The following is a 14958-nucleotide window of genomic DNA, read 5'->3' as shown; positions in this document are numbered from 1 at the left end:
TTAGGGGTATATTGATTGCGTTAGGAGCAAAAAAGAAAAGAGAAAGGAGTAAGAAAATGACAGGGCTCTTAAAAGATATAAATGACCTGGAACAGATCCATAAAAACAGAATAACATGTGAGATAAGACAGAAGATAATAGGAAAGAAGAAAGAATTGGAGATATTAATGGAAGAAGAGATGAGGAGAGTACTTAATAAAGTTGCAGTGGAGAGGTACAGATGGGGAGATCGTCCAGGAAAATATATAATGAAGGCCCTGAGAAAAAAGAAAACTAGAAATTACATAGAAAAAATAAGAAACCCCAAGGGAGAAATGGCTCACTCTACTAAAGAGATTGGGAAGGTGTTTGAGGAGTATTACAATAAGTTGTATAATATTAAGTCTCAAAACTTAGTAAATAATAGTGAAAATGAGAATAGAGAAAAAAGAAAAGCATATCTAAAAAATGCAGAACTACCAAGGATAGATAAAGATCTATTGAAATCCCTGGAATTAGAAATCACACAGGAGGAAATAAAAATAGCACTAAAAGACACTAAGGTGGGGAAAAGTCCTGGCCCGGACGGATACACCGTGAGGTACTATAAAAAATATAGTGAACTATTGATACCAAAGTTGAAGGAATATATGAATGCCCTGGGGGGAGAAATGGAGATTAGACAGGAATCCCTACAAGCTCATGTAACACTTATACACAAGGAAGGGAAGGATCCTACTCAATGTTCAAGTTATAGGCCAATTGCACTCCTAAATGTAGATACAAAGTTATATGCGAAGGTCTTAGCAAATAGGATCAAAGACTTAATGCCAGAATGGATCCAGGGAGATCAGGTTGGCTTTGTGTCAGGGAGGGAGGGTAGAGATAACGGAATTAGAACTCTGTTGTTGATCCAGAAAGCTAAGAAAGGGAAAACCCCGGCAGTGATTCTCTCGATCGACGCTGAAAAAGCTTTTGATAGAGTAAACTGGAGCTTTATGATGGACACCCTAGAGATCATGGGGGTAGGTAGTAGAATGAGGGAATGGATAGGAAAATTGTATAAAATGCCATCCGCGGTTATTTTGGTCAATGGTGAAAAATCGGCACCTATAAGGATGTCAAATGGCACTAGACAGGGATGTCCACTGTCCCCTTTGTTGTATGTGTTAACATTGGAACCCTTACTAGAAACAATTAGGAGGAATGCAGATATAAAGGGAATACAAATAGGGGAAACGGAACATAAGGTGGCAGCTTTTGCAGACGATCTGTTGTTCTATGTGGGTAATCCTAGGATAACACTCCCGAATTTAATGAAAAGCTTAAAGGAATATGGAGAAATATCAAACCTAAAAATCAACCTGACAAAAACTGAGATCTTGAATATAAATCTCCCGAATGGTGAGAAAGAAAAGATAAAAAAAGAATTCCCTTTTACATGGAGAGATAGAGAGATAAAATATTTAGGAGTCAAACTTTCTGCTTCATATTCAAAATTGTATAAATTAAATTATATTTCCCTTTTAAACGAGATTAAGGAGGAACTGAAGAAATTGGGAGGAGGAATCCCCTCCTGGTTAGGACGAATAAATCTGATAAAAATGATAATTGTACCCAAAGTTTTGTATAAATATCAAATGATCCCAATAAAACTCCCAGAAGGATTTTTTAAAGAAATTAAAAGGATGATAACAAAATTTATATGGAAAAATAAAAAACCTAGAATATCGTATGATTTGATAAGTAGACGAAAAGAGAGAGGGGGACTGGGAGTGCCAGACTTTGGGAGATACTATAATGCTGTAGTTTTAGCAAGAATTTATGATTGGACACACAATAAAAGGGGGAAAAGATGGGTAAAGATAGAGAATGACTTGAGCGGAGTTGACCTGAGTAGAAACATATGGGCACCAACACAATATAGAGGTTTAAAAGAAACCACGAGCGTGTTTACATTGAACGTTTTAAGGGTTTGGGATAATTTACACAAGTATATGCACTGGGATTTTAATTCACAATTAATGTCACTAAGGAATATAGAATACTTCCCACCAGGTATTGAAGGGAGTATGGGAAAATGGATTAAAAAGGAAGACATTCAACTAAGGGATATTATGGACGGAAAGAAGTTGAAAACATTGAAAGACTTAAAAAAGAGTGGAAGGGAACTTTTTATTAAGATTGATGAGTGGAAATATCACCAATTAAATCACTTTGTTGAGAGTCTTCCGAAACCCATAAGAGGGAGAAAGGAGTGGAACATGTTTGAGAGGTTACTGGAATCACGGGGAGACGGAAAACGGGGCACGGCAAAAATTTATAAAATTCTTACCGAGTTAGCTACGGAATTAAAACCAAGCTATATAGAAAAATGGGTAAGGGATTTAGGAGTGGAGATAGATGAGGATAAACAGAGGAAGATATATAGACTCACGCACGAGAACACTAGTATGAGAGAGGTGGAGGTAAACTATAAAAGTTTAGTAAGATGGCACATTACACCAATTCTAGAGCACAAAATAGATATAGAGAAAACACAAGAGTGTTGGCGTGGTTGTGGAAAGATTGGTACATGGTTTCACATCTGGTGGGAGTGCCCAAGGATACAAAATTTTTGGAAGATAATAGTCAACTTAATTGAGAAAATCTCAGGAATAAAGATAGGATTAGACCCACAAGTGTGTTTACTACATAAAACAGATTTACCAGTGAATAAATATAAAAACTCGGGTATATGGTACTTTGTGAACGCAGCGAAGGGGTTGATACCCAAATTCTGGCATAGCTTGGAAGTTCCGAAAGAGAAGGATTGGGTAGAAAGAGTAAATCAGATTAGTAGGATGGAGAAACTATACTATACCCAGGAAGATAAGATGGAGATATGTAACAGGAGATGGGAAAAATGGGAAGATTTTGTACACCATAGGAATATATATGAAGAAATGCCAGGAGAAGATTCTTAATTTTATATAGATGGAAGTAAGAGAAAAATGCAGAGTGGGAGGGAGGAGGGATGGGGTAGGGCATAAGGGTAGAAGGAAGGGAAAGGAAGAAAAAGGAGGTAACAGAAAGAAAATAAGAGTAAAAATATTATATGAGAATGTAGATGAAATGCATTATGCTCTTCTTTCATGTTCCCCTGTTTTTTTTTTCTTTTTTTTTTTTTTTTTTTTTCCTTTCTCTTTTTATATGTAATTATAAATGTGAAAATCTAATAAATATTTGAATAAAAAAAAAAAAAAGTTGATCTTGGTCTTATCTGTCCATAGGATGCTGTTCAAAAACTGTGAAGGCTTTTTTACATGTCATTTGGCAAACTCTAATCTGGCCTTCCTGTTTTTGAGGCTCACCAATGGTTTACATATTGTGGTGAACCCTCTGTATTCACTCTGGTGAAGTCTTCTCTTGATTGTTGACTTTGACACACATACACCTACCTCCTGGAGAGTGTTCTTGATCTGGCCAACTGTTGTGAAGGGTGTTTTCTTCCCCAGGGAAAGAATTCTTCGGTCATCCACCACAGTTGTTTTCCGTGGTCTTCCGGGTCTTTTGGTGTTGCTGAGCTCACCTGTGCGTTCCTTCTTTTTAAGAATGTTCCAAACAGTTGTTTTGGCCACGCCTAATGTTTTTGCTATCTCTCTGATGGGTTTGTTTTGTTTTTTCAGCCTAATGATGGCTTGCTTCACTGATAGTGACAGCTCTTTGGATCTCATCTTGAGTTGACAGCAACAGATTCCAAATGCAAATAGCACACTTGAAATGAACTCTGGACCTTTTATCTGCTCATTGTAATTGGGATAATGAGGGAATAACACACACCTGGCCATGGAACAGCTGAGAAGCCAATTGTCCCATTACTTTTGGTCCCTTAACAAGTGGGAGGCACATATGCAAACTGTTGTAATTCCTACACCGTTCACCTGATTTGGATGTAAATACCCTCAAATTAAAGCTGACAGTCTGCAGTTAAAGCACATCTTGTTTGTTTTATTTCAAATCCATTGGGGTGGTGTATAGAGCCAAAAATGTTAGAAATGTGTCGATGTCCCAATATTTATGGACCTGACTGTATATATATATATATATATATATATATATATATATTGTGGGAACTCGCTTCAACTGCTAGAGCTTTTCTTGTTTAAGCACACAGCAACTCGCTTCTTTAAGGGCTTTTTTTTGCCCACTTTTATTTAAAGAAAGTTCAAATAACACAAATGCTTCCCACGCAGGGGTATCCACCATCAAGAAATACCAACAAAGATTCAGCCTCCTGGCTTGTACACAGTTCACTGTCTGTCTCCTGCAGACTCTTCCCAAATTATGGCCACTAGCACACAGCTAGTCTGGCTTTTCACCTGACTCCAAGGCAGAGACCTCCTGTCTGCCGGGGTGGAGCCCTCCTGACTCCGTCTGCTGGGGTGGAGCCCTCCTAACTGCTGGGGTGGAGCCCTGAACTATGGTTAGGACTCTATAAAAAGGCCTGCACACACCTGTGCAATCAGTGTGCTGGGGGTTCTCAAAACACGGACCCCGGATTAGAGATTTCATCCCTCCCAGATCTCTTTGAAATCTCCAGGCTCAAGATCCCAAAACAAACTTAATGAATAAATGAGGAAACCGAAAAGTCAGTTTCCTCTGCAATACATTAACTCTCTGGAGCCCCTCAACCTGCCTGGTTGAGAATCCAGGGTTTTCAGCTTTATTTTGACCGTTGCAGGACACCGCACTGCCACAATATATATATATATAAGCAGTTAAATATACACTTTCATTAAAACATAAATTACTCTGAATCAGTCAATGTGCTCATTAAAATGCAATTACCATTCTAGATGTATTAAAACAGGAAATCAAATACCCATACTAATATTGTATATTGAAATTTAAACATCTATGTACTGTATATAATAATATAATAAGCTAACTTTACCTGAGTAATTTCATTTGTATCTACTAGTCCATTGCTGTCACTGTCAAAATATTTGAACATCTGATCCACCAAGATCTTTTTAAGACCAAATTTGTCTATATTTTCCATCTCGCTTTCCTTTCTGTTGTGCTTCTGGTTCTGGGAATCCAGCAATGCATTCTTCATCTTAATATATTCTGTTGATTTACACTTTTCTCCTGAATAGACACACACAAAAGCATCAGTCAGTTAAATATTTCATACTAAATGCTCAAAAAAACTGCTCAAAACAAATACAAATGTGCTCAGATAAAATGTATGTTGAAACATACTGTAAATACTTTTTAAAAGTAAAGCATTAAAACAAATAGTAAACTGTGTAATTATAATTTACTTAAAATGAAACTCTGGACATTTTTGTTTTAGTCTTGGATAGGGAAGGGGTTATAGCCTCCTAAGATTTCATTGCTATCTGTGTTTAAATGGGATATTTTTCTGTCTTTAGGACAGGAAGTTAAGGACAATTACCAGAATCGGTACACAATAATAATGACACCTTTGGTTGCCAAGGTTGCAAGTCAGCAAATATCAACATAGCGAGCTGGAAAATGAAATGAAGCAGTCTATGACCAGGGTTATTTATAAATACTCTTTATTGCTTTGATACTTGATCATTTAACAGTGGATGTCAGTTGTCATGATCTGTATCTGATTTCAACTGTAAGATGACCTGAACAATCACTAGGCGTTAATCAAGTATTACACATTCCCCTCTAGTTTGCTAGTACTTTAAGATCCATGGACATATAAAATCATGATTACGTGCATAGCATGAAACGCGTCACGCACGATTATTATGATCACATAAGATCATCACGTGGGCTGTTTTATTTGGGACATTTATTCACTTAGTTCACCACTTGGTGACATTTCTCTTTGCACTTGATTATTTTACACCTTATGTTATTCAAAACGAATTATGTCTTAGCGCTGCACCCTTATATTGATATACCCTTTGGAAGGTTTTATTTGGTTGCCTTTTTGGTGTTCTAGTGGCGATCCTCTTCTCAGGTAGCGCTCACTTAAATTGTTCTTTTTTTATATAAAATCCTGGGGTTGTATTATGGACATACCCTTATGAGAGTAGAAACTGCTGATGAAAACGTCTGTCCTGATCACCCAAATGCTCCTATGAAATAAAGCAACATTTAATGGGAGATTATACCTCCTCCATAATTCTTTATTTTATGTATCTATTTATTGAACATTAAAAGTATTAGCAATTTGTATTAGAGATAAAATAAACCTATTATCCACTTTAACAGGGGCTATAAATCTTGGTAAAAAGCAGCATAATGATTCACGCTAAACAGATTTTGAATTAGGTTTGATTTTAAGCTAATTAGCTGGCTTATCACTTACAACCAGACTACAAACAATTTAGACCCGGTGTGTTATGCAATCCATCACCATACCGCCTATCATCTTGCATTTCAGGTCATTCCTCAGGTGTCAGTAATATAGCCTTGCACATGTTGCTTTCATTTGATTTCATCCTAACAAAATGAAAGCTCCTTTATAAAACGTGCTGCAATAACATAATATCTACTTTTCCTACTTAATGTCGTATTTTCCTACTTTAATAGTTTTCTTTAATACAGTATATTCTTCAAATACAAAAAAACACAAGCACAGAGAATCAATGTATTCAACATAGGCATTTTCAACAATATCAGGTATGGTATAATTTTGGTAATAGCAAACTTGAAGTATGTGCAATCCTCTGACTAACAGACACAAGACACAAATGTTTCAGAAATTATGGCAAGACCCCCCTCATACTGTTCAGTATATGTTTAGTAAGTTTTCAGTTACTGCCTATAATATGTGAGATCAAAGTGTAGCACTAGCTCAAAGTGAACCAGTCCATTTTCCATTTTATTGGATACACTGTGATGGATGCCCTAGGCCCTTTGATGATTTGTTTATATTCCTTATGTACTGATGTTGTTGACTTCTGCCCAAAGTAATTATACTGTGAAACTTCTGTAAGTCCTTTGTCAGTGTTAATGCTTCTAGTGTTCAAAGAAACAATTGGGACCAGAAAATCCAATTTAACATGACTTACATATGCACTGATCAGTTCATGCCAGCTAAATTTACTGTAGGCAGTAACCTATAATAACCAACAATCAAGGAAATTCTTTTGTAATTGGATTTTCTCCCATAATGAGATTGCTTCCTTAGAATTGATTATAGCATTCAATAATTTGTTTTACCTTTTGGATGTCCTAAACATGGTCAAAATGGCGTTAAAGAATAAGTTCACCTTTGGGATCATGTTACATGTTCCACTCCAGACCTGTGTGTGACAGCTGTATCGGGAGAAGTTCCCTTTACCAGCTGCCACTTTTTGAAAAGTGCATGGCCATGTGGTGCTATGTCCACATGGCCACATCATTCATTCACAGATTCCTGTCTGCAGGAGTCCTGCATGGCACCAGAGGGCATTGTCCTGCGTGAGTGCATTTTCTGCTGGAGTGCAAAACAGCAGTTTAACTAAAGCAGGATAATTCAAGCAGCAGGAAGATACACCAAAAAACTCTACTGCATGTTGGATGGACTGCAAGCAAATACCCTGGGAAACATCACCTACAAGTCTAATTCCCACTCCATCTACCTTTTAATACACCCCCTCTAATCCTTCTTTTCATATTACTATTCTCTGTTCTCAAAATCTTTTTTCTTTACCCCTCTGCTCCACCCCAAAGCTTATACATATCACCCTCACATCTACCATCTCCCTACTACTGCTATCATTACCTCCTGCTAATACTTTACTCACCTGCTGACCGAAACATCAGGACAGGAAGGCATGTGCACTCATATACATCCCACTCCCATCTTACTTTCCTTACCCTCCTTCTCCTAGCCTCTGGGGATATCTTCCTAAACCCTAGTCCTCCAGTATCTCACCCCCACAGCAGGCCCCCTCCTTCCTCCAGGAATAGCCGCAATCCACTCAATTTAATCTCAATCCCCATGCTCCAAAAAACCACCCTCTCTATTTCATGTGCACTCTAGAATACCCGCTCTGTCTGTATTAAGCTCACATAACCTACTAGCAATTACAGAAACCTGGCTTCAAGCAGCATATTCTGCTTCTCCCGCAGCACTTTCCTATGGAGGCCTTCTCTGGACTCACCCAGACCCAGTGGTTGGAAAAGAGGTGGAGTTGGTTTGCTTCTATCCCCACTGAGCACCTTTCAAGTCCTTCCTAACCCTCCCTCTCTTCTTTCGAGACTCGGCTGTTGTCTCCCATTTCTCTGAGGATTGCAGAGACCTACCGGTGTTGCACTTTCTTGATGACTTCTCTGCTTGGCTACCCTTCTTTCTCTCCTCTGAAATGCCCACCATCATTCTTGAAGATTTTAACATCCCCATCTACATCCCAGCTACATCCCAACTCTTCAACCTAACCTCATCTTTTGCCTTAACACAATGGACACAATCCTCCACTCACTCTGATGAGAATACATTAGACCTTGTTTTCTCCCATCTTTGCTTTCCCTACAACCTCACAAACAGCCCCTTTCTTCTCTCTGATGACAATCTCATCACTTTCACATTGTCCTCATCTTCAAGCACTTATCCCACCAAGCACCAAACAATTACCCACAGAAACCTTCACAACTTAAACCCTTCTCTGTTCCACTCTGCAACTGACCGTTTCTATGACAGAATATCTCCCATGTCCTGCCCTGACCTGGCCACCTCTGTCTACAACAGTTTGCTTTCATCCACACTAGACTCACTTGCTCCTCTAACTACATATAGTATCAGGCCCCAACCATTACAACCTTGGCAGACTAATGACAACAGAAATCTTAAGAGACATAGTCGTGCACTGGAGCGACTGAGGCGTAAAACAAAATTAACAGCAAGCATTCACCCTATATAAATCTGCTTTCTTAACATACAGTTCCTCCCTCCATGCTGCCAAACAAGCCTACTTTGTCACTCTTATTAATACCTTGTCATCCAGTCCTCATCGTCTCTTCTCTACTTTTAACTCTACTTTCTCCACCTCCACCCAATAACTCACTGCTTACATTATTGCAAATCATTTCAAAAACAAGATTGATGCAATTAGTGAGGGCATTTCCACTACACAGACATCTATCCCACATAGCATACCTTATACTAAACTTCCCTAAACACTTTCCTCTTTTGACTTTGCTATTACTGAAGTGGTCACTAAAGTTTTCTCAGAAGCCCGTCTCACCACGTGCCCCCTGGATCCTGTCCCCTCTCAACTACTACGGTCACCCTCTTCTTCTGTCCTATGCTCCCTCACTCACATCTTCAATCTCTCTCTCTATAATGGCGCCTTCCCCACCCCTCTAAAGCATGCACAGATCACTCCCATACTTAAAAAGCCCTCGCTGGACCCCACCAACCTGAACAACTTAAGACCCATCTCCCTGCTCCCGTTTACCTCTAAACTCTTAGAACACTTAGTCTACAATCGCCTGGGCTCCTACTTCACTTCACCCTTTACAGTCTGGCATTCACTCACTCCACTCCACTTAAACTGCCCTACTAAAACTCACTAATGATTTACTCACTGCTAAAACTAATGGCCACTACTCCATACTCTTACTACTTGACCTCTCTGCAGCTTTTGGTACTGTTGACCATCCCCGCCTCCTCAAAAAACTCCACTCTCTTGGCCTCCGAGACTCTGCTCTCTCCTGGTTCTCCTCCTACCTATAGCAGCTCTCCTTCAGTGTTACCTATAACTCTGTCTCCTGCTCTCCACTTCCTCTTTCTGTAGGGGTCCCTCAAGGTTTTGTCTTTGGACCCCTTCTCTTATCCATCTACACCTCCTCCCTTGGTCACTTGTAAAACTCCCATGGCTTTAAGTACCATCTCTATTCTGATGACACACAAACCTTTCTACTCCTCACCTCGCCCCTTCAGTCTCCTCTCACATTACTAACCTACTAAGTGACATATCAGCATGGATGTCACTCAACTTCCTCAAACTAAATCTTTCCAAAATGGAGCTCATACTATTCCCTCCAGCCTGTGCCCCCTCCCCTGACTTCTCCATCAAGATCAATAATACAACCATCAATCCCTCCCCTCATGCCAGGGTACTAGGTGTAATCCTAGACTCCCATCTGTCCTTTTAGTCCCAAATCCAATCACTGTCCAAATCTTGTAGACTTCACCTCCGCAACATCTGCAAGATACACCCATTCTTAACTTCTGAAACCCCTAAGCAACTTATTCACTCCCTTGCTATCTCTCACCCTGACTATTGTAACTCCCTCCTCAGCCTACTTAATCGCAGACTATCCCCTCTTCAGTCTATCATGAATGCTGCTGCCAGATTCATCCACCTTACTAACTGTTCCATATCTGCTATCCCTCTCTGCCAATCCTTCCACTGGCTTCCCATTGCCCAACGAATAAAATGTAAAACATTAACAAGAACATATATAGCCATTTATAACTCTGCCCCAAATTACATCACCAGTCTTTTCTCCAAATATCACCCAACCATCCTCTCCACTTCTCCCATGACCTCCTGCTCTCTATCTTCCTTGTCTCTCCTCCTTGTTCTTAAGCGCTGCATATTTATTTTTCTGTTTGTCATTTTTAAGGTGTTGAGGTTGTACCTTTATATGCTAACTGTTTTTTATTTCTATAGTTTTTCTGTGCTCGCAACTACTCTCATTATATTTTACCAAGTACCTACAGATCAGTATGTTTAACTTGGATTCATAAAAGCTGTCAAAGAAATCTAATGTATTTTCATGAGATGGTAAGCAAACATTTAGACAAAGAATTGGCTGTGGACATTTGGATTTTGAAAAAGCATTTGACATGGTTCCCCACAAACCGCTCCCTATGTACAGTATATAATAAACCTTTGTTCAAAGAGAGCACCCTTATAATTTGCAGTTGCCTTAAAATGACAACTTTGCACCAACTTTACTATATTTATTAGAGTCAAGGTCATAGGTTTTTTTTTCCATGTGAGGGTTTAAACTCAATCTCAAACTATAAGATAGTTTATCTAACGGGCATCTCAAGGTTTGAAAAAATGTACTAGCTGCATTCTTCATGAACAAATTCTTTACTAAGAGTCATACCCAGTTGTATTACACACTAATAGGTTGAAAACTGTTCTTGTTGCCCACAGCCTCCCTCTGTTGATGGAAGATCCTTGACTATGCCGCTGTCTGCGCCACACACATTCTATAACTTCAGCTTTTTGGCTCCGGCTTGCTTGTAGCTGAGGCTTTAAGATGCCTTTGACCAGAGTTATAAATCCCTCACAACTGTTTTCTTAATTGACAAACATGGAGAATGTACTGACATAAACAATATGTAAAGATTACAACATTGTAACAATACCCACAATAAGTAATCTACCTTTACAATGAAAAGGCAAAACAGCATGACAAAATGTAAGCATGACATGGATGATGAAAGACCTAAAGCACCCTGCAATACAATGGAAAACAAATTCTTCTGAGCTGCATCTAATTATTGGCATAGTCAAATTGTGTTTAACAGTGGGAGTAGATATAAAAGGGAGCCAGTGCTTATTCACTGTAAACAGTGCATATAAATATATATATATATATATATATATATATATACAGTGGGGATCGAAAGTTTGGGCACCCCAGCTAAACATTTGTATTAATGTGCATAAAGAAGCCAAGGAAAGATGGAAAAATCTCCAAAAGGCATCAAATTACAGATTAGACATTCTTATAATATGTCAACAAAAGTTAGATTTTATTTCCATCATTTACACTTTCAAAATAACAGAAAACAAAAAAATGGCGTCTGCAAAAGTTTGGACACCCTGCAGAGTTAATATCTTGTACTGCCCCCTTTGGCAAGTATCACAGCTTGTAAACGCTTTTTGTAGCCAGCCAAGAGTCTTTCAATTCTTGTTTGAGGTATCTTTGCCCATTCTTACTTACAAAAGTCTTCCAGTTCTTTGAAATTTCTGGGCTGTCTGTCACGCACTGCTCTTTTAAGGTCTATCTATAGATTTTCAATTATGTTGAGGTCAGGAGATTGTGAAGGCCATGGCAAAACCTTCAGTTTACACCTCTAGATGTAATCCCCCGTGGATTTCGAGGTGTGTTTAGGATCATTATCCATTTGTAGAAGCCATCCTCTCTTTAACTTCGGCTTTTTCACAGATGGCATCAAGTTACCATCCAAAATTTGCTGAAATTTTATTGAATCCATTTTTCCTTCTACTCGTGAGATGTTCCCTGTGCCACTGGCTGCAAAACAACTCCAAAGCATGATTGATCCAACCCCATGCTTAACAGTTGGACAGAGGTTCTTTTCATTAAATTCTGTGCCCCTTCTTCTCCAAACGTACCTTTGCTCATTCCGGCCAAAAAGTTCAATTTTAACCTCATCGGTCCACAGAACTTGTTTCCAAAATGCATCAGGCTTGTCTATATGTTCATTTGCAAAGTTCAAACAATGATTTTTGAGGTGAGGACGTAGAAGAGGTTTTCTTCTGATGACTCTTCCATGAAGACCATATTTGTACAAGTATCTCTTTATAGTGGAATAGTGTACCACAACTCCAGTGTCTGCCAGATCTTTCTGGAGGGATCGTGCAGTCAAACGTGGGTTTTGAATTGTTTTTCTCACAATCCTGCGAGCTGTTCTGTCTGATATTTTTCTTGGTCTTCCAGATCTTGCTTTAACTTCCACTGTTCCTGATGACTGCCATTTCCTAATTACATTCCGAACAGAGGATATTGACATCTGAAAACGCTTTGCTATCTTCTTATAGCCTTCTCCAGCTTTGTGAGCGTCAGCTATTTTCAGTTTCAGTTTTCTAGACAACTGCTTAGAAGAACCCATGGTGCTGATTGTTGGGGCAAGGTCAGATGAGTCTGGGCATTTAAAACCTTTGAGATTGACATCACCTGGTCTTCCCAGACGATGATTGAGAACAATCCATGACACTGGCAGGTCTCAGCTTTGCAAAGGGGGCAGTGCATGCTATAAATTCTGCAGGGTGCCCAAACCTTTGGAGACGCCATTTTTTTGTTTTCTGTTATTCTGAAAGTGTAAATGATGGAAATAAAATCTAACTTTTGTTGACATATTATAAGAATGTCTAATCTGTAATTTGATGCCTTTTGGAGATTTTTCCATCTTTCCTTGGCTTCTTTATGCACATTAATACAAATTTTTAGCTGGGGTGCCCAAACTTTTGATCCCCACTGTATATATATAGTCAGGTCCATAAATATTGGGACATCGACACAATTCTAACATTTTTGGCTCTATACACCACCACAATAGATTTGAAATGAAACAAACAAGACGTGCTTTAACTGCAGACTGTCAGCTTTAATTTGAGGGTATTTACATCCAAATCAGGTGAACGGTGTAGGAATTACAACAGTTTGCATATGTGCCTCCCACTTGTTAAGGGACCAAAAGTAATGGGACAGAATAATAATCATAAATCAAACTTTCACTTTTTAATACTTGGTTGCAAATCCTTTGCAGTCAATTACAGCCTGAGGTCTGGAACGCATAGACATCACCAGACGCTGGGTTTCATCCCTGGTGATGCTCTGCCAGGCCTCTACTGCAAGTGTCTTCAGTTCCTGCTTGTTCTTGGGGCATTTTCCCTTCAATTTTGTCTTCAGCAAGTGAAATGCATGCTCAATCGGATTCAGGTCAGATGATTGACTTGGCCATTGCATAACATTCCACTTCTTTCCCTTAAAAAACTCTTTGGTTGCTTTTGCAGTATGCTTTGGGTCATTGTCCATCTGCACTGTGAAGCGGCATCCAATGAGTTGTGAAGCATTTGGCTGTATATGAGCAGATAATATTGCCCCAAACACTTCACAATTCATCCTGCTGCTTTTGTCAGCAGTCACATCATCAATAAATACAAGAGAACCAGTTCCATTGGCAGCCATACATGCCCACGCCATGACACTACCACTACCATGCTTCACTGATGAGGTGGTATGCTTAGGTTCATGAGCAGTTCCTTTCCTTCTCCATACTCTTCTCTTCCCATCACTCTGGTACAAGTTGATCTCGGTCTCATCTGTCCATAGGATGTTGTTCCAGAACTGTGAAGGCTTTTTTAGATGTCGTTTGGCAAACTCTAATCTGGGCTTCCTGTTTTTGAGGCTCACCAATGGTTTACATCTTGTGGTGAACCCTCTGTATTCACTCTGGTGAAGTCTTCTCTTGATTGGTGACTTTGACACACATACACCTACCTCCTGGAGAGTGTTCTTGATCTGGCCAACTGTTGTGAAGGGTGTTTTCTTCACCAGGGAAAGAATTCTTTGGTCACCCACCACAGTTGTTTTCCGTGGTCTTCCGGGTCTTTTGGTGTTGCTGAGCTCACCGGTGCGTTCCTTCTTTTTAAGAATGTTCCAAACAGTTGTTTTGGCCACGCCTAATGTTTTTGCTATCTCTCTGATGGGTTTGTTTTGTTTTTTCAGCCTAATGATGGCTTGCTTCACTGATAGTGACAGCTCTTTGGATCTCATCTTGAGAGTTGACAGCAATAGATTCCAAATGCAAATAGTACACTTGAAATGGACTCTGGACCTTTTATCTGCTCATTGTAATTGGGATAATGAGGGAATAACACACACCTGCCATGGAACAGCTGAGAAGCCAATTGTCCCATTACTTTTGGTCCCTTAACAAGTGGGAGGCACATATACAAACTGTTGTAATTCCTACACCGTTCACCTGATTTAGATGTAAATACCCTCAAATTAAAGCTGACAGTCTGCAGTTAAAGCACATCTTGTTCGTTTCATTTCAAATCCATTGTGGTGGTGTATAGAGCCAAAAATGTTAGAATTGTGTCAATGTTCCAATATTTATGGACCTGACTGTATCTACAGAACATTTACTGTGACAGCGACGCATATAAGCCTTAGGACAAAAGAACCTTTTTTTTTAAATAATAAATTAACTCCTCAATTACATATTGTTATCTGCAAAAAAAAAAAAAA

At 39.2% G+C, this 14958-nt stretch overlaps 1 protein-coding gene across 2 annotated transcripts in view; it reads right to left on the bottom strand.

Moving 5' to 3' along the window:
• FSTL5 (follistatin like 5) overlaps positions 1–14958 on the bottom strand; it is an 841716-nt gene that overhangs the window by 393226 nt on the left and 433532 nt on the right. For both annotated transcript variants that reach the window (XM_089670377.1, XM_089670378.1), the window contains exon 5: positions 4916–5112. In XM_089670377.1, coding sequence (XP_089526503.1) covers positions 4916–5112 — 197 coding nt within the window. The remainder of the gene's footprint in view (positions 1–4915; positions 5113–14958) is intronic.

This window comes from Staurois parvus, unplaced genomic scaffold, assembly GCF_062004578.1.
Source record: "Staurois parvus isolate SC_StPar_1 unplaced genomic scaffold, SC_StPar_1.0 ptg000090l, whole genome shotgun sequence".
Classification (NCBI taxonomy): Eukaryota; Metazoa; Chordata; class Amphibia; order Anura; family Ranidae; genus Staurois; species Staurois parvus.
The sequence above is the reverse complement of the archived record's forward strand: the minus strand, read 5'-3'. Positions and strand labels throughout refer to the sequence as shown.